General features: G+C 55.4%; 1 protein-coding gene across 5 annotated transcripts in view; it reads right to left on the bottom strand.

Annotated features, from left to right (window-relative positions):
- The window catches only part of LOC123758952 (lachesin), a gene marked incomplete at its 5' end in the record, with an annotated part of 125,359 nt that overhangs the window by 97,436 nt on the left and 6,604 nt on the right, over positions 1–21,319 (bottom strand). For 3 of the 5 annotated variants that reach the window (XR_011229354.1, XM_045743722.2, XM_069328954.1), the window contains 1 exon segment: positions 1,979–2,017. Coding sequence is in view for 2 of the 3 variants with exons in the window: in XM_045743722.2 (XP_045599678.1) it covers positions 1,979–2,017 (39 nt within the window). 5 annotated transcript variants of the gene reach the window in all.

Genomic DNA, 21,319 nt, shown 5'->3' on the forward strand with positions numbered 1-21,319 from the left:
CACACGCAATAGGGGTCACACTCAATAGGGGTCACACGCAATAGGGGTCACACGCAATAGGGGTCACACACAATAGGGGTCACACGCAATAGGGGTCACACGCAATAGGGGTCACACGCAATAGGGGTCACACACAATAGGGGTCACACACAATAGGGGTCACACACAATAGGGGTCACACGCAATAGGGGTCACACGCAATAGGGGTCACACGCAATAGGGGTCACACACAATAGGGGTCACACGCAAATACCTAGAAGTTTAGAGCAATAACAGGGGCCGAATTGTCTGTCACCTCTAACTGGGATGTCTGACGTCATAATGACGTCACGGTATCAACACCTCTGTGTCAACCCCTTGACGCAGACCCTGACGCAGACTGACGCAGACTCTGACGCAGACCCTGACGCAGACTGACGCACAAATACTTCTCAATAACAAGCATCCACATTAGTTAACATTATATTATGCCGGAGTATAATATGAATATTATTGTTTACACTAAACAGCCTACAGTAGGGGAGTTAACGTGCGTTTTATTAGAGTTAAGCCCGTGACGGTTCACCCGGCCTGCGCAGCCGTCTTGCGCAGCCGTCCTGCGCAGCCGTCTTGCGCACGCCACAAATTCAAAGGTCATGGAAAAGGCGGGAAATGTAATCCCTTCTCGTAAGTATAATTTTATGTTCAGTAACACTACTAGGCAGTAACACTGCCCTATTGGGGTGGGTACCCTATTAGGGCATAGTGGGGTGTGGGTGAGGGAGGGTACCCTATTAGGGCATGGTGGGGTGTGGGTGAGGGTGGGTACCCTATTAGGGCATAGTGGGGTGTGGGTGAGGGGAGGGTACCCTATTAGGGCATAGTGGGGTGTGTGTGAGGGGAGGGTACCGTATTAGGTCATGGTGGGGCGTGTGTGAGGGGAGGGTACCGTATTAGGTCATGGTGGGGCGTGTGTGAGGGGAGGGTACCGTATTTGGTCATAGTGGGGTGTGTGTGAGGGGAGGGTACCGTATTAGGGCATAGTGGGGTGAGGGTGGGGAGGGTACCCTATTAGGGCATAGTGGGGTGTGTGTGAGGGGAGGGTACCGTATTAGGTCATGGTGGGGCGTGTGTGAGGGGAGGGTACCGTATTTGGTCATAGTGGGGTGTGTGTGAGGGGAGGGTACCCTATTAGGTCATGGTGGGGTGTGTGTGAGGGGAGGGTACCGTATTTGGTCATAGTGGGGTGTGTGTGAGGGGAGGGTACCCTATTAGGTCATAGTGGGGTGTGTGTGAGGGGAGGGTACCCTATTAGGTCATGGTGGGGTGTGTGTGAGGGGAGGGTACCGTATTAGGTCATGGTGGGGCGTGTGTGAGGGGAGGGTACCGTATTTGGTCATAGTGGGGTGTGTGTGAGGGGAGGGTACCCTATTAGGTCATAGTGGGGTGTGTGTGAGGGGAGGGTACCCTATTAGGTCATGGTGGGGTGTGTGTGAGGGGAGGGTACCGTATTAGGTCATGGTGGGGCGTGTGTGAGGGGAGGGTACCGTATTAGGGCATAGTGGGGTGTGTGTGAGGGGAGGGTATATGGGGAGGGTTACCCCTCCAGTAACATGGAGGGAAGGTGACCAAGGAATGGAGTGTTAAGAACATATCAATAGATTGAAAAATAAAACAGTTTAGGTGACGTGTCACCAAACGAGAAGTGCTCAAGCATCAACACTACTGCTTCAGTAGGAGAGGGAGGGAGAGAGAGGGAGGGAGAGAGAGAGGGAGGGGGAGAGAGGGAGGGGGAGAATGAGGGGGAGAATGAGGGGGAGAGAGAGATAATAAGAAACAAAGGCAGAGCGCATGCGTGCATGGGAAGCATCATAGTCAAGACACAAGATATACAGGGAGGGAGGAGATGGTGGAGAGAGAGCCGGGATGCTGAGCTATAGAGAAGGAGGGAGGGAGGGAGGGAGGGGCTGGCGGGCAGATAACGTGAAGGAGCAGATACCTCTATTGGACTGTGATGTGAAGGCGCGTTCCGCTGACCCTGAAACAAGTGAAATACACGTAATACCTCAGAGTGTTGGGGGGGGGGGTCCACCAGCTGCGTCAACAAGGACACGGGTTATTGACAAGGACAAGGACACGGTTACGTTAACAAGGACACAGGTACTTTAACGAGGACATTTGTTCCTTAACATAGACACGGGTTCTTTAACAAGGCAAGAGATGCTATAATTAAAACAGTGACATACTGTATCTGAAACTGTTGTCACCTAATTGATTATGCGACGGGGTTGAGCTCTGGCTCTTTGGTCCCGCCTCTCAACTGTCAATCAACAGGTATACAGATTCCTGAGCCTACTGGGCTCTATCATATCTACACTTGAAACTGTGTATGGAGTCAGCCTCCACCACATCACTGCCTAATGCATTCCACCTGTTAACTACTCTGACACTGAAAAAGTTCTTCCTAACGTCTCTGTGGCTCATTTCCGTACTCAGTTTCCACCTGTGTCCCCTTGTTCGCGTCCCACCCGTGCAATAAACAGTCTGTCTTTATCTACCCTGCCAATCATTTGAGAATTTGTAGGTGGTAATCATGTCTTCCTGAAATATTTCGTCTTCCAGGTTAAATTCCAGCAGTATTTCCTCGTAGCTCACACCCCTCGGCTCCGGGAGTAGTCTCGTGGCATACCTCAGGACTTTCTCCAGCTTCACTTATTGTTGAAGGCGATAAGGATTCCGCTTTTGTAGAATTGGTCTGACATTACCGATCCTGAAGGACTCGCTTCAGAATCTTAGAGCCGGGGTTCTGGCGACGTGGGGGGTTCTGGCGACGTGGGGGGTTCTGGCGACGTGGGGGGTTCTGGCGACGTGGGGGGTTCTGGCGACGTGGGGGGTTCTGGCGACGTGGGGGGTTCTGGCGACGTGGGGGGTTCTGGCGACGAGGTGGTTCTGGCGACGTGGAGGGTTCTGGCGACGTGGTGGTTCTGGCGACGCGGTGGTTCTGGCGACGTGGTGGTTCTGGCGACGTGGGGGGTTCTGGCGACGTGGGGGGTTCTGGCGACGTGGGGGGTTCTGGCGACGAGGTGGTTCTGGCGACGTGGAGGGTTCTGGCGACGTGGTGGTTCTGGCGACGTGGGGGGTTCTGGCGACGTGGGGGGTTCTGGCGTCGAGGTGGTTCTGGCGACGTGGAGGGTTCTGGCGACGTGGTGGTTCTGGCGACGTGGGGGGTTCTGGCGACGAGGTGGTTCTGGCGACGTGGAGGGTTCTGGCGACGTGGGGGGTTCTGGCGACGAGGTGGTTCTGGCGACGTGGAGGGTTCTGGCGACGTGGTGGTTCTGGCGACGTGGTGGTTCTGGCGACGTGGGGGGTTCTGGCGACATGGTGGTTCTGGCGACGTGGTGGTTCTGGCGACGTGGGGGGTTCTGGCGACGTGGGGGTTCTGGCGACGTGGGGGTTCTGGCGACGTGGGGGTTCTGGCGACGTGGAGGGTTCTGGCGACGTGGAGGGTTCTGGCGACGTGGGGGTTCTGGCGACGTGGTGGGTTCTGGCGACGTGGAGGGTTCTGGCGACGTGGGGGTTCTGGCGACGTGGGGGTTCTGGCAACGTGGAGGGTTCTGGCGACGTGGGGGTTCTGGCGACGTGGAGGTTCTGGCGACGTGGAGGTTCTGGCGACGTGGGGGTTCTGGTGACGTGGGGGTTCTTGCGACGTTGGGGTTCTGGCGACGTGAGGGTTCTGGCGATGTGGGGGGTTCTGGCGACGTGAGGGTTCTGGCGACGTGGTGGTTCTGGCGACGTGGGGGTTCTGGCGACGTGGGGGTTCTGGCGACGTGGGGGTTCTGGCGACGTGGAGGGTTCTGGCGACGTGGAGGGTTGTGGCGACGTGGGGGTTCTGGCGACGTGGAGGTTCTGGCGACGTGGGCGTGGAGGATGGTCGGGGAGTGAGCGTGGGGGAGGGAGGGGGGGAGCAAGCCAACATGGGGAGGAGAGAGAGATAGTGTTGTGATCCAGTAATCTCAAACAGACGACACACCCACATTTTTGGGCCTGAGCTAATTGAAGCTTTAAGTCTTGATCAGTGAGTTAGCGTGAGTGTAATTGATTGAGTGATTTAGCGTGAGTGAACTAGTAACGGAAGCAGTATGATGTCAAATGAGAGCTAGAACACACACACACACACACACACACACACACACACACACACACACACACACACACACACACACACACACACACACACACACACACACAGCTCCAGCCTGGAGTCCATACCTAGTTAAACACAAGCAGAAGTTAGAGAAAGTTCAGAGGTATGACACCAGACTGGCCCCGGAACTGAGAGGTATGAGCTACGAGGAAAGGCTAAGGGAGCTAAACCTCATGTCCCTGGAAGACAAAAGAGTAAGGGGAGACATGATAACCACCTACAAAATTCTCAGGGAAATTGACAGGGTGGACAAAGACAAACTCTTCGCACCAGTGGGACACGAACACGGGGACACAGGTGGAAACTTAGTACCCAGATGAGCCACAGAGACGTTAGAAAGAACTTTTTCAGTGTCAGAGTAGTTAACAGATGGAATGCATTAGGCAGTGATGTGGTGGAGGCTGATTCCATACACAGTTTCAAATGTTATGTAAAGTCCAGTAGGCTCAGGAATCTGTACACCAGTTGATTGACGGTTGAGAGGCGGGACCAAAGAGCCAGAGCTTAACCCTCGCAAAAACAACTAGGTGAGTACATACACACACACGCACACGCACACTCACGGCCTCGTAGCCTGGTGGATAGCGCGCAGGACTCGTTATTCTGTGGCGCGGGTTCGATTCCCGCACGAGGCAGAAACAAATGGGCAAAGTTTCTTTCACCCTGAATGCCCCTGTTACCTAGCAGTAAATAGGTACCTGGGAGTTAGTCAGCTGTCACGGGCTGCTTCCTGGTGTGTGTGTGTGTGTGTGTGTGTGTGTGTGTGTGTGTGTGTGTGTGTGTGTGTGTGGTGTGGAAAAAAAAACGTTAGTAAACAGTTGATTGACAGTTGAGAGGCGGGCCGAAAGAGCAAAGCTCAACCCCCGCAAACACAACTAGGTGAATACACACGCTGGTGAACGAAAGCTTCCGAGAGTGAACAAACTGTTATGACATATCTGAACATTTTCTCTAAGCTGCAATTTTTCGATTAGACAACGTAAAAAGGTTGAAGATAAAGCTATTGAAAATCTCCAAGGAATATGTGTAAAGCCTATCACAAGGTTGTGAATGTGTTCCCAGGAGAGTACCAGTAATTAGTACCACGGAAAAGGCTTCAAGGGTGTAGCAGAGTGTGGAGGATAACGACCTTACCAAGGCCAGGGAGGACTGACCACCTCACAAGGTCTGCGTCACTCACAAGGTCTGTCTCACTCACAAGGTCTGCCTCACTCACAAGGACTGTCTCACTCACAAGGACTGTCTCACTCACAAGGACTGTCTCACTCACAAGGTCTGTCTCACTCAGAAGGTCTGTCTCACTCACAAGGTCTGTCTCACTCACAAGGTCTGTCTCACTCACAAGGTCTGTCTCACTCACAAGGATTGTCTCACTCACAAGGTCTGTCTCACTCATAAGGATTGTCTCACTCACAAGGTCTGCCTCACTCACAAGGACTGACCACACTCACAAGGACTGCCTCACTCACAAGGACTGCCACACTCACAAGGACTGCCACACTCACAAGGACTGCCTCACTCACAAGGACTGACCATCTCACAAGGTCTGCCTCACTCACAAGGTCTGTCTCACTCACAAGGACTGTCTCACTCACAAGGACTGCCTCACTCACAAGGACTGTCTCACTCACAAGGTCTGCCTCACTCACAAGGACTGCCTCACTCACAAGGTCTGCCACACTCACAAGGACTACCTCACTCACAAGGACTGCTTCACTCACAAGGACTGCTTCACTCACAAGGACTGATCACACTCACAAGCACTGCCACACTCACAAGGTCTGCCTCACTCACAAGGACTGACAACACTCACAAGGACTGACCACACTCACAAGGACTGCCGCACTCACAAGGACTGCCTCACGCCAACACACCTTCACATACTCGAATTTTTTTTTCAAGAAGTGGTCAGTCGTCCAAATAAACATCGTTTAGCATTTTTCAGGCATTTGTTGGTGGAGAGTTGTTGAGAGCAGACAAGAACCTGGCTCATGTGAACCTTCAGAACCTGGAGGGCTTGAGATGCCTCCCTGAGGGCTTCCCCTGAGGGCTTCCTCTGAGGCTGCTGATGTCTTCCGGTACTCAACCACAATTTCAACTTCTATTTAGGCACTTCGGAAGACACATTAACATGGTTTGGAAGCAAGGACGTATAGGCGGGTCAGGTGATAGGAAGGAGGTCCTAAAATGGAGAGAGAGAGAGAAGATGAAGAAGGTGAAGGGCAGATAAAGGGCACAAGAAGCTACCCATCAAGGCCTACCCATCAGCAACTGAAGGGGAGCAAGATCTAGCTCTATAGTCCCGCCCCGCAGCCCTTCACCCCCGGGCAGGTGAAGGGAACACGCCATCAGTGGTTATAGAGGCCGGCAGCTCCTTCTAAACGCTGCCAGAGCTTCAGGACTGAAGAATATAATGACTCCTTTACACACTCAATGATCCAGGAAAAGATCTGAATAAATCAAATGATTCTGGAAATAATCTGAGAGCAACAGTGGCGTCTGGAACCACCAGCAGGGTTCTGTAGTCAACAATAGCCCCCCCAGGAACCACCAGCAGGGTTCTGTAGTCAACAATAGCCCCCCAGGAACCACCAGCAGGGTTCTGTAGTCAACAATAGCCCCCCTGGAACCACCAGCAGGGTTCAAGAATAGAAAATAGCCCCCCTGGAACCACCACCAGGGTTCAAGAATCGACAATAGCCCCCCCTGGAACCACCACCAGGGTTCAAGAATCAACAATAGCCCCCCTGGAACCACCACCAGGGTTCAAGAATCAACAATAGCCCCCCTGGAACCACCACCAGGGTTCAAGAACCAACAATAGCCCCCCCCTGGAACCACCACCAGGGTTCAAGAATCAACAATAGACCCCCCTGGAACCACCACCAGGGTTCAAGAACCAACACTAGCCCCCCTGGAACCACCAGCAGGGTTCAAGAATCAACAATAGCCCCCCTGGAACCACCAGCAGGGTTAAAAAATTAACAATAGCCCTCCTGGAACCACCACCAGGGTTCAAGAATCAACAATAGCCCCCTGAAACCACCAGCAGGGTTCAAGAATCAACAATAGCCCTCCTGGAACCACCACCAGGGTTCAAGAATCAACAATAGCCCCCCTGGAACCACCACCAAGGTTCAAGAATCAACAATAGCCCCCCTGGACCCATCACCACGGTTCAAGAATCAACAATAGCCCCCTGGAACCACCAGCAGGGTTCAAAAATCAACAATAGCCCCCCTGGAACCACCACCAGGGTTCAAGAATCAACAATAGCCCCCCTGGACCCATCACCAGGGTTCAAGAATCAACAATAGCCCCCCTGGAACCACCAGCAGGGTTCAAGAATCAACAATAGCCCTCCTGGAACCACCACCAGGGTTCAAGAATCAACAATAGCCCCCCTGGAACCACCAGAAGGGTTCAAGAATCAACAATAGCCCTCCTGGAACCACCACCAGGGTTCAAGAATCAACAATAGCCCCCCTGGAACCACCACCAGGGTTCAAGAACCAACAATAGCCCTCTGGAACCACCACCAGGGTTCAAGAACCAACAATAGCCCTCTGGAACCACCACCAGGGTTCAAGAATCAACAATAGCCCCCCCCTGGAACCACCACCAGGGTTCAAGAACCAACAATAGCCCCCCCCTGGAACCACCACCAGGGTTCAAGAATCAACAATAGACCCCCCTGGAACCACCACCAGGGTTCAAGAACCAACAATAGCCCCCCCTGGAACCACCACCAGGGTTCAAGAACCAACAATAGCCCCCAGGAACCACCACCAGGGTTCAAGAACCAACAATGGCCCCCTGGAACCACCACCAGGGTTCAAGAACCAACAATAGCCCCCTGGAACCACCACCAGGGTTCAAGAACCAACAATAGCCCCCTGGAACCACCACTAGGGTTCAAGAACCAACAATGGCCCCCTGGAACCACCACCAGGGTTCAAGAACCAACAATAGCCCCCTGGAACCACCACCAGGGTTCAAGAACCAACAATAGCCCCCTGGAACCACCACCAGGGTTCAAGAACCAACAATAGCACCCCTGGAACCACCACCAGGGTTCAAGAATCAACAATAGCCCCCCTGGAACCATCACCAGGGTTCAAGAATCAACAATTGCCCCCCCTGGAACCACCAGCAGGGTTCAAGAACCAACAATAGCCCCCCCTGGAACCACCACTAGGGTTCAAGAACCAACAATAGCCCCCCTGGAACCACCACCAGGGTTCTAGAACCAACAATAGCCCCCCTGGAACCACCACCAGGGTTCAAGAACCAACAATAGCCCCCCTGGAACCACCACCAGGGTTCAAGAACCAACAGTAGCCCCCCTGGAACCACCACCAGGGTTCAAGAACCAACAATAGCCCCCCTGGAACCACCACCAGGGTTCAAGAACCAACAATAGCCCCCCTGGAACCACCACCAGGGTTCAAGAACCAACAATAGCCCCCCCTAGAACCACCACCAGGGTTCAAGAACCAACAATAGCCCCCTGGAACCACCACCAGGGTTCAAGAACCAACAATAGCCCCCCCTGGAACCACCAGCAGGGTTCAAGAACCAACAATACCCCCCCTGGAACCACCACCAGGGTTCAAGAACCAACAATAGCCCCCTGAAACCACCAGCAGGGTTCAAGAATCAACAATAGCCCCCTGGAACCACCAGCAGGCACCAATACCGTGATGTTTGTCTCTCAAACACGGTATATATAACATTCAGTGTCTTGGAGAGCTCTTGGCGACGACTCTGAAGGCGCCGTGACGAGTCCGGTCTTAGAAGGTAATAAAAGTGTCAGGAGTGTTGGGAGGCAGTGTGGAGCACACGGGGTGGAGCACACGGGGTGGAGCACACGGGGTGGAGCACACGGGGTGGAGCACACGGGGTGGAGACACACGGGGTGGAGACACACGGGGTGGAGCACACGGGGTGGAGCACACGGGGTGGAGCACACGGGGTTGAGCACACGGGGTGGAGACACACGGGGTGGAGCACACGGGGTGGAGCACTCGGGGTGGAGCACACGGGGTGGAGCACACGGTGTGGAGCACACGGGGTGGAGACACACGGGGTGGAGCACCGGGGTGGAGCACACGGGGTGGAGCACACGGGGTGGAGACACACGGGGTGGAGCACACGGGGTGGAGCACACGGGGTGCATCACACGGGGTGGGGTGCAGCACACGGGGTGGAGCACACGGGGTGGAGACACACGGGGTGGAGCACACGGGGTGGAGACACACGGGGTGGAGCACACGGGGTGGAACACATGGGGTGGAGCACACGGGGTGGAGCACATGGGGTGGAGCACACGGGGCGGAGACTCACGCTTCCACTACACCCTTCCTCCACACCTTGCCCCAGTACCTCTGGGGTTAGGAGACCGGGCCGTGGATAACATTGAGGGTCGAAGTGGGATATTTGAAGGGAAGATTCCATCGTGCACCTTTAAGTGTGTTAATGAGGCGTTTCCGTCCTCATGCTTGCCTCATCTCTCCCTCATACACTCACTTGTATGTGTCACACCCCCGCTGTGTAGCCTCCCTCCTCACTCATGACCCTCACACACTCACTTGTATGTGTCACACACCCGCTGTGTAGCCTCCCTCCTCACTCGTGACCCTCACACACTCACTTGTATGTGTCACACACCCGCTGTGTAGCCTCCCTCCTCACTCATGACCCTCACACACTCACTTGTATGTGTCACACACCCGCTGTGTAGCCTCCCTCCTCACTCATGACCCTCACACACTCACTTGTATGTGTCACACCCCCGCTGTGTAGCCTCCCTCCTCACTCATGACCCTCACACACTCACTTGTATGTGTCACACACCCGCTGTGTAGCCTCCCTCCTCACTCATGACCCTCACACACTCACTTGTATGTGTCACACCCCCGCTGTGTAGCCTCCCTCCTCACTCATGACCCTCACACACTCACTTGTATGTGTCACACACCCGCTGTGTAGCCTCCCTCCTCACTCATGACCCTCACACACTCACTTGTATGTGTCACACACCCGCTGTGTAGCCTCCCTCCTCACTCATGACCCTCACACACTCCTCGGGGCGTGGATAATGTCACCTTCTGGCTGTCTGTCAACATCTTTTTCTCTGTTTTTTTGTGATTTAAATGTATTGATGTTTCTGCACAATGGTTCTACTTGCACAGTGGTTCTACTTGCACAGTGGTTCTACTTGCACAGTGGTTCTACCTGCACAGGGGTTCTACTTGCACAGTGGTTCTACCTGCACAGGGGTTCTACTTGCACAGTGGTTCTACCTGCACAGTGGTTCTACTTGCACAGTGGTTCTACTTGCACAGTGGTTCTACCTGCACAGGGGTTCTACCTGCACAGTGGTTCTACCTGCACAGTGGTTCTACCTGCACAGTGGTTCTACTTGCACAGTGGTTCTACCTGCACAGGGGTTCTACCTGCACAGTGGTTCTACCTGCACAGTGGTTCTACTTGCACAGTGGTTCTACCTGCACAGGGGTTCTACCTGCACAGTGGTTCTACCTGCACAGTGGTTCTACTTGCACAGTGGTTCTACTTGCACAGTGGTTCTACCTGCACAGGGGTTCTACCTGCACAGTGGTTCTACCTGCACAGTGGTTCTACCTGCACAGTGGTTCTACTTGCACAGTGGTTCTACCTGCACAGGGGTTCTACCTGCACAGTGGTTCTACTTGCACAGTGGTTCTACCTGCACAGTGGTTCTACTTGCACAGTGGTTCTACCTGCACAGGGGTTCTACCTGCACAGTGGTTCTACCTGCACAGTGGTTCTACCTGCACAGTGGGTCGACTACACCTGCACAGTGGGTCCAGTACACCTGCACAGTGGGTCGACTACACCTGCACAGTGGGTCCAGTACACCTGCACAGTGGGTCCAGTACACCTGCACAGTGGTTCTACCTGCACAGTGGGTCCACTACACCTGCACAGTGGGTCCAGTACACCTGCACAGTGGGTCCAGTACACCTGCACAGTGGTTCTACCTGCACAGTGGGTCCACTACACCTGCACAGTGGGTCCAGTACACCTGCACAGTGGGTCCAGTACACCTGCACAGTGGTTCTACCTGCACAGTGGGTCCACTACACCTGCACAGTGGGTCGACTACACCTGCACAGTGGGTCCAGTACACCTGCACAGTGGGTCGACTACACCTGCACAGTGGGTCCAGTACACCTGCACAGTGGGTCCACTACACCTGCACAGTGGGTCCAGTACACCTGCACAGTGGGTCCAGTACACCTGCACAGTGGTTCTACCTGCACAGTGGGTCCACTACACCTGCACAGTGGGTCCAGTACACCTGCACAGTGGGTCCAGTACACCTGCACAGTGGGTCCACTACACCTGCACAGTGGGTCCACTACACCTGCACAGTGGGTCCACTACACCTGCACAGTGGGTCCAGTACACCTGCACAGTGGGTCCAGTACACCTGCACAGTGGGTCCACTACACCTGCACAGTGGGTCCAGTACACCTGCACAGTGGGTCCAGTACACCTGCACAGTGGGTCCAGTACACCTGCACAGTGGGTCCACTACACCTGCACAGTGGGTCGACTACACCTGCACAGTGGTTCTACCTGCACAGTGGGTCCACTACACCTGCACAGTGGGTCCAGTACACCTGCACAGTGGGTCCAGTACACCTGCACAGTGGTTCTACCTGCACAGTGGGTCCACTACACCTGCACAGTGGGTCCAGTACACCTGCACAGTGGGTCCAGTACACCTGCACAGTGGGTCCACTACACCTGCACAGTGGGTCGACTACACCTGCACAGTGGGTCCAGTACACCTGCACAGTGGGTCGACTACACCTGCACAGTGGGTCCAGTACACCTGCACAGTGGGTCCACTACACCTGCACAGTGGGTCCAGTACACCTGCACAGTGGGTCCACTACACCTGCACAGTGGGTCCAGTACACCTGCACAGTGGGTCCAGTACACCTGCACAGTGGTTCTACCTGCACAGTGGGTCCACTACACCTGCACAGTGGGTCGACTACACCTGCACAGTGGGTCCAGTACACCTGCACAGTGGGTCGACTACACCTGCACAGTGGGTCCAGTACACCTGCACAGTGGGTCCAGTACACCTGCACAGTGGTTCTACCTGCACAGTGGGTCCACTACACCTGCACAGTGGGTCCAGTACACCTGCACAGTGGGTCCAGTACACCTGCACAGTGGGTCCACTACACCTGCACAGTGGGTCCAGTACACCTGCACAGTGGGTCCACTACACCTGCACAGTGGGTCCACTACACCTGCACAGTGGGTCCAGTACACCTGCACAGTGGGTCCACTACACCTGCACAGTGGGTCCAGTACACCTGCACAGTGGGTCCAGTACACCTGCACAGTGGTTCTACCTGCACAGTGGGTCCACTACACCTGCACAGTGGGTCGACTACACCTGCACAGTGGGTCCACTACACCTGCACAGTGGGTCCACTACACCTGCACAGTGGGTCCACTACACCTGCACAGTGGGTCGACTACACCTGCACAGTGGGTCCAGTACACCTGCACAGTGGGTCCACTACACCTGCACAGTGGTTCTACCTGCACAGTGGGTCGACTACACCTGCACAGTGGGTCCAGTACACCTGCACAGTGGGCCCAGTACATCTGCACAGTGGGTCCAGTACACCTGCACAGTGGGTCCAGTACACCTGCACAGTGGTTCTACCTGCACAGTGGGTCCAGTACACCTGCACAGTGGGTCCAGTACACCTGCACAGTGGTTCTACCTGCACAGTGGGTCCACTACACCTGCACAGTGGGTCGACTACACCTGCACAGTGGGTCCACTACACCTGCACAGTGGTTCTACCTGCACAGTGGGTCGACTACACCTGCACAGTGGGTCCAGTACACCTGCACAGTGGTTCTACCTGCACAGTGGGTCCAGTACACCTGCACAGTGGTTCTACCTGCACAGTGGGTCCACTACACCTGCACAGTGGGTCCACTACACCTGCACAGTGGGTCCAGTACACCTGCACAGTGGGTCCAGTACACCTGCACAGTGGTTCTACCTGCACAGTGGGTCGACTACACCTGCACAGTGGGTCCAGTACACCTGCACAGTGGGTCCACTACACCTGCACAGTGGGTCCAGTACACCTGCACAGTGGGTCCACTACACCTGCACAGTGGGTCCAGTACACCTGCACAGTGGGTCCAGTACACCTGCACAGTGGTTCTACCTGCACAGTGGGTCCACTACACCTGCACAGTGGGTCGACTACACCTGCACAGTGGGTCCACTACACCTGCACAGTGGGTCCAGTACACCTGCACAGTGGGTCCAGTACACCTGCACAGTGGTTCTACCTGCACAGTGGGTCCAGTACACCTGCACAGTGGGTCCACTACACCTGAACAGTGGGTCCACTACACCTGCACAGTGGGTCCACTACACCTGCACAGTGGGTCCAGTACACCTGCACAGTGGGTCCACTACACCTGCACAGTGGGTCCACTACACCTGCACAGTGGGTCCAGTACACCTGCACAGTGGGTCCAGTACACCTGCACAGTGGGTCCAGTACACCTGCACAGTGGGTCCAGTACACCTGCACAGTGGTTCTACCTGCACAGTGGGTCCAGTACACCTGCACAGTGGGTCCACTACACCTGCACAGTGGGTCCACTACACCTGCACAGTGGGTCCACTACACCTGCACAGTGGGTCCACTACACCTGCACAGTGGGTCCACTACACCTGCACAGTGGGTCCACTACACCTGCACAGTGGGTCCACGACACCTGCACAGTGGGTCCACTACACCTGCACAGTGGGTCCAGTACACCTGCACAGTGGGTCCAGTACACCTGCACAGTGGGTCCAGTACACCTGCACAGTGGGTCCACTACACCTGCACAGTGGGTCCAGTACACCTGCACAGTGGGTCCAGTACACCTGCACAGTGGGTCCACTACACCTGCACAGTGGGTCCAGTACACCTGCACAGTGGGTCCAGTACACCTGCACAGTGGGTCCACTACACCTGCACAGTGGGTCCTCTACACCTGCACAGTGGGTCCAGTACACCTGCACAGTGGGTCCACTACACCTGCACAGTGGGTCCAGTACACCTGCACAGTGGGTCCACTACACCTGCACAGTGGGTCCACTACACCTGCACAGTGGGTCCACTACACCTGCAAAGTGGGTCCACTACACCTGCACAGTGGGTCCACTACACCTGCACAGTGGGTCCACTACACCTGCACAGTGGGTCCACTACACCTGCACAGTGGGTCCACTACACCTGCACAGTGGGTCCACTACACCTGCACAAAGGGAACACCTGCAAGGGGATCCACCTTGCTATTGCAAGCTCATCTCTCCCGAGTTAGTGTTCCACAGTTTATATGTTGTGAGTGATCTGATTCTTGGCCAACTCAGTACCCTGGTCAGCGTGGAGGCAGCACACACTCTTTGTCCTTATGTCACCCCATCTCACTCTGGTGTCCAGCCTTAGGCCCAATAGTTTAGTCCAGCTGGCAGCCCCGAGTATGGGCTCGTTGTGAAGAACCTCAACCTTTCTCCTAGTGGCTATGGGAAAGGGTGAGTAACGGACTGCGTTATCAACTAGGGAACGGCGGGCATGTACCTTATCTTGCGATTACCTGGTGGTCTGGTCATCCAGACTGTTGTGGACGCCCCTGCTCGCAGCCTGAAGTGTGTGAATCACAGCCAGGTTGATCAGGAATTTGTCGGTGTTTATCAAGTTCTCTCTTGAGCACTGTGACGGGTCGGCCAGTTATGTGTAGTGGAAGCGCGTTGAACAGTCTCGGGCCTCTGATGTTGATACAGTTCTCCCTCAGAGTACCTGTTGCACCTCCGCTGGTCGACGGGTTTTTTTGCACATCCTGCCATGCCTCCTGGTCTCGTGTTGTGTTATTTCTGTGATTAAATTTGGAAAACGTCTCTCGAATATTTTAAAGTGTGTAAATTATTCTCTCTCTCCCGCCCGCGTTCTGGAGAATGTAGATTTTAAATATTCAATCGGTCAAAATAATTTAGGTATTTTATTGAGTCGATTCTAGCAGTAAAGGATCTTTACACACTCTCCAGGTCAGCAATTTTTCCAGCTTTGTCTCGGGCTTTTATTATGCAACAATATTTCGCACTAGAGAGCACTATAGTGCCTTGAAAAATATTCTCATTGCCGTGGCGTTCCTTATATGAAAGGGTATTGTTATCCAACCTGTCATTTTTCTTGCAGTTGCGACGGCTACTTTACTGTGTTCCTTAAAGGTCAGATCTTCTCACAAGATTACTCTCAGATCCTTTACATTGCTTCTTCGTTTTATATTGTCATTTAACTGCGTTTTATGTTCGGTTTCCGATTTTATATTTCCGATTTTTAATATCGGAGGAGCTGGAACTTATCTTCATTAGACATATTATTTTCTGTCAATCATTGAAAGACCTAATTAACATCAGTTTAGAGGTGTGCTGTGTCCTCTGTGTTGCCTGCACTCATTACAGTTCTACTGTCATCTGTAAGTGATACGGTGCTACAGTTGGTGTTCTTGCCTGTGTTTGATATGAAGATGAGAAAAGTACTGGAGGACGCACGGTACCCTGGGGGACGGAGCAAGCACAGTACCCTGGGAGACTGTACTGGAGCAAGCACAGTACCCTGGGGGACTGTACTGGAGCAAGCACAGTACCCTGGGGGACTGTACTGGAGCAAGCACAGTACCCTGCGGGACTGTACTTCTCACTGTGATGATCCGGTTATTAGCGTGTTGACTATTACACTCTGGGTTCTTTTAGTTAGCAAATTGAAGATACATCTTCCTATTTTTCCAGTAATTCATGTTGAGAGCAGTGAGTGTGCAGCACCGCCACCAGGCTCACACTTGTCGAAGGCTTCTGCGAAATTGCGTTTGTAAGACAATCTTCAGACTTTGTGTCCCGCTCCTAGACGGGGCCTCTGATTGCTCTCTTTATATACAATCTGGATTTTGCGTTGTCCTTCACATATTGAATTTGTTTCTTGAAGGTCGTTTTAGAATGTCTGCACACTGCAGGATCTTGGTGTTGTATGGAAGGTTAGTGTCTGGAGGACGTAGCTGGCTGTCTGGAGTGGTTAGTGTCTGGAGGACGTAGCTGGCTGTCTGGAGTGGTTAGTGTCTGGAGGACGTAGCTGGCTGTCTGGAGTGGTTAGTGTCTGGAGGACGTAGCTGGCTGTCTGGAGTGGTTAGTGTCTGGAGGACGTAGCTGGCTGTCTGGAGTGGTTTGTGTCTGGAGGACGTAGCTGGCTGTCTGGAGTGGTTAGTGTCTGGAGGACGTAGCTGGCTGTCTGGAGTGGTTTGTGTCTGGAGGACGTAGCTGGCTGTCTGGAGTGGTTAGTGTCTGGAGGACGTAGCTGGCTGTCTGGAGTGGTTTGTGTCTGGAGGACGTAGCTGGCTGTCTGGAGTGGTTAGTGTCTGGAGGACGTAGCTGGCTGTCTGGAGTGGTTTGTGTCTGGAGGACGTAGCTGGCTGTCTGGAGGACGTAGCTGGCTGTCTGGAGGACGTAGCTGGCTGTCTGGAGGACGTAGCTGGCTGTCTGGAGGACGTAGCTGGCTGTCTGGAGGACGTAGCTGGCTGTCTGGAGGACGTAGCTGGCTGTCTGGAGTGTTGCTACTTAGTCTCACTGCCTTAGGCTTCTGTGCAGATATTTTCAGCATTAACTGCTGCATTCAGATGTTGCTTTAGTGTCACTTGTGCTCTATACAGAGGTGGAGGACCTGCGGCCAGTACTGCTGGGTCATCAACATAAGGTGGAGGACCTGCGGCCAGTACTGCTGGGTCATCAACATAAGGTGGAGGACCTGCGGCCAGTACTGCTGGGTCATCAACATAAGGTGGAGGACCTGCGGCCAGTACTGCTGGGTCATCAACATAAGGTGGAGGACCTGCGGCCAGTACTGCTGGGTCATCAACATAAGGTGGAGGACCTGCGGCGAGTACTGCTGGGTCATCAACATAAGGTGGAGGACCTGCGGCCAGTACTGCTGGGTCATCAACATAAGGTGGAGGACCTGCGGCGAGTACTGCTGGGTCATCAACATAAGGTGGAGGACCTGCGGCCAGTACTGCTGGGTCATCAACATAAGGTGGAGGACCTGCGGCGAGTACTGCTGGGTCATCAACATAAGGTGGAGGACCTGCGGCCAGTACTGCTGGGTCATCAACATAAGGTGGAGGACCTGCGGCCAGTACTGCTGGGTCATCAACATAAGGTGGAGGACCTGCGGCCAGTACTGCTGGGTCATCAACATAAGGTGGAGGACCTGCGGCCAGTACTGCTGGGTCATCAACATAAGGTGGAGGACCTGCGGCCAGTACTGCTGGGTCATCAACATAAGGTGGAGGACCTGCGGCCAGTACTGCTGGGTCATCAACATAAGGTGGAGGACCTGCGGCGAGTACTGCTGGGTCATCAACATAAGGTGGAGGACCTGCGGCGAGTACTGCTGGGTCATCAACATAAGGTGGAGGACCTGCGGCCAGTACTGCTGGGTCATCAACATAAGGTGGAGGACCTGCGGCCAGTACTGCTGGGTCATCAACATAAGGTGGAGGACCTGCGGCCAGTACTGCTGGGTCATCAACATAAGGTGGAGGACCTGCGGCCAGTACTGCTGGGTCATCAACATAAGGTGGAGGACCTGCGGCCAGTACTGCTGGGTCATCAACATAAGGTGGAGGACCTGCGGCCAGTACTGCTGGGTCATCAACATAACTTTTGTAGTTTAACCTTCAAATGTTACGGTAACGGGGTTACCATAAGGATGTTAAGAAGACTATATATAGGGTCAAGGACGACTACGTGTGGAGTGGTACTCTCTTGCAAGTGGTAGTGTGACCCGTGACCCTGTAGTGTGACCCTTGACCCTGTAGTGTGACCCTGTAGTGTGACCTGTGACCCTGTAGTGTGACCCTTGACCCTGTAGTGTGACCTGTGACCCTGTAGTGTGACCCTGTAGTGTGACCTGTGACCCTGTAGTGTGACCCTGTAGTGTGACCTGTGACCCTGTAGTGTGACCCTTGACCCTGTAGTGTGACCCTGTAGTGTGACCCTGTAGTGTGACCTGTGACCCTGTAGTGTGACCCTTGACCCTGTAGTGTGACCCTGTAGTGTGACCTGTGACCCTGTAGTGTGACCCTTGACCCTGTAGTGTGACCCTTGACTCTGTAGTGTGACCCTGTAGTGTAACCCGTGACCCTGTAGTGTGACCCGTGACCTTGTAGTGTGACCCGTGACCCTATAGTGTGACCCGTGACCCTGTAGTGTGACCCTTGACCCTGTAGTGTGACCCGTGACCCTGTAGTGTGACCCTTGACCCTGTAGTGTGACCCTTGACCCTGTAGTGTGACCCTTGACCCTGTAGTGTGACCCGTGACCCTATAGTGTGACCCATGACCCTGTAGTGTGACCCTTGACCCTGTAGTGTGACCCGTGACCCTGTAGTGTGACCCTTGACCCTGTAGTGTGACCCTTGACCCTGTAGTGTGACCCTTGACCCTGTAGTGTGACCCTTGACCCTGTAGTGTGACCCGTGACCCTGTAGTGTGACCCTTGACCCTGTAGTGTGACCCTTGACCCTGTAGTGTGACCCTTGACCCTGTAGTGTGACCCGTGACCCTGTAGTGTGACCCGTGACCCTGTAGTGTGACCCTTGACCCTGTAGTGTGACCCGTGACCCTGTAGTGTGACCCTTGACCCTGTAGTGTGACCCGTGACCCTGTAGTGTGACCCGTGACCCTGTAGTGTGACCCGTGACCCTGTAGTGTGACCCGTGACCCTGTAGTGTGACCCTTGACCCTGTAGTGTGACCCGTGACCCTGTAGTGTGACCCGTGACCCTGTAGTGTGACCCGTGACCCTGTAGTGTGACCCTTGACCCTGTAGTGTGACCCGTGACCCTGTAGTGTGACCCTTGACCCTGTAGTGTGACCCGTGACCTGGCAGTAGTGTGGCTTACCGGTGCCTGAGGCAGTCTTGACTCCCCACCACCAGTTCCCCCATCACACGTCATGTGATTAACGGCCCTAAAATGGCTTACAGGCTTGCAGTGCCTTTTTCAAGATCACGGAAGATCACTAGAGCTGAACCTGAGTTAACAGTTGCTAGCAATGTTGCAGTATAGTTGACAGTACCTACTCCTGTAGTGAAGGCAGCATGTGCTTGTGGAGGTCTCCAGTTGTCCACAGTAGCCTAGTGAAGGCCGTCCACTGTGTAGGCCTATTGACACAATACACAAGTGGGGTGTGACTGCGTCTGGTTGTGTGGTCCTGGGGGAGAGAGTAATGTCCTGGGGGATCTTCCATGACGTGGTCAGGTCACCTGGATTTCTAGGACCACTTGGTGAGGTCTTACACCTCCCCCTCAAGCTGGGCCGGCACCTGAGGCTATTGAATATCTTATTGTTTCATCCCCCTGGGAGGTAGCCCCTGGGAGGTGGCCCCCTGGGAGGTGGCCCTCTGGGAGGTGGCCCCCTGGGAGGTGGCCCTCTGGGAGGTGGCTCTCTGGGAGGTGGCCCCCTGGGAGGTGGCCCCTGGGAGGTGGCCCCTGGGAGGTGGCCCCTGGGAGGTGGCCCCTGGGAGGTGGCCCCCTTGGAGGTGGCCCCCTTGGAGGTGGCCCCCTGGGAGGTGGCCCCCTGGGAGGTGGCCCTGGGAGGTGGCCCCCTGGGAGGTGGCCCCCTGGGAGGTGGCCCTCTGGGAGGTGGCCCCCTGGGAGGTGGCCCTCTGGGAGGTGGCCCTCTGGGAGGTGGCCCTCTGGGAGGTGGCCCCCTAGGAGGTGGCCCCCTGGGAGGTGGCCCCTGGGAGGTGGCCCTCTGGGAGGTGGCCCACTGGGAGGTGGCCCTGGAAGGTGGCCCAGAGTGTCACCCACACAAGGGGACCACTGTCAGGGACCCTCAGGGACCCTCAGGGACCCTCAGGTGAGAAGCGGTGTGTGTGTGTGTGACGTCACAATCCCTCGTCCTCAGCGGACAATCGGTTAATTAGCAGGTAATTATGGGACCACTTGTACCGTAGGTCTGCGGTGCTGCGGGGTGCAGGGGGGGAAGACCTGGAGGACCAGGACCACGGTGGGAGGGGACCTGGAGGGCCAGGACCACGGTGGAGGGGACCTGGAGGGCCAGGACCACGGTGGGAGGGGACCTGGAGGGCCAGGACCACGGTGGAGGGGACCTGGAGGGCCAGGGCCACGGTGGGAGGGTACCTGGAGGGCCAGGACCACGGTGGGAGGGTACCTGGAGGGCCAGGACCACGGTGGAGGGGACCTGGAGGGCCAGGACCACGGTGGGAGGGTACCTGGAGGGCCAGGACCACAGTGGAGGGGACCTGGAGGGCCAGGGCCACGGTGGAGGGGACCTGGAGGGCCAGGACCACGGTGGAGGGGACCTGGAGGGCCAGAACCACGGTGGAGGGGACCTGGAGGGCCAGGACCACGGTGGAGGGGACCTAGAGGGCCAGGACCACGGTGGAGGGGACCTGGAGGGCCAGGACCACGGTGGAGGGGACCTGGAGGGCCAGGACCACGGTGGAGGGGACCTGGAGGGCCAGGGCCACGGTGGAGGGGACCTGGAGGGCCAGGGCCACGGTGGAGGGGACCTGGAGGGCCAGGGCCACGGTGGAGGGGACCTGGAGGGGCCCTGGAGGGCCAGGACCATGGTGGAGGGGCCCTGGAGGGCCAGGACCATGGTGGAGAGGGACGTGGAGGGCCAGGACCACGGTGGAGGGGGACCTGGAGTGCCAGGACCACGGTGGAGGGGACCTGGAGGGCCAGGGCCACCAGGGCACCATAATTGGTGCCTGGCGTGATGGTACTTAACGAGCGAGGTGCTCGTTAGGTCGTAATTGGATCAACATTTTTAATTTCAATTCGGCTTCAGGCGGGTGCCCACTTGGCGATAATTGGCTAGTTATGAGCTAGTTCTGGCGAAGCGCTACCGACATTTGGCGACAAGTTCGGCGAGTCTGGCGAGGTGGTGCGGTTAATTTGGCGCCACCTGGCACCAGGTGGCGCCGCCTGGCACGTGGCGCCGCCTGGCTGCGGAGACCTGCATCTGGA

This window comes from Procambarus clarkii, chromosome 22 (assembly GCF_040958095.1).
Source record: "Procambarus clarkii isolate CNS0578487 chromosome 22, FALCON_Pclarkii_2.0, whole genome shotgun sequence".
NCBI classification, from domain to species: Eukaryota; Metazoa; Arthropoda; class Malacostraca; order Decapoda; family Cambaridae; genus Procambarus; species Procambarus clarkii.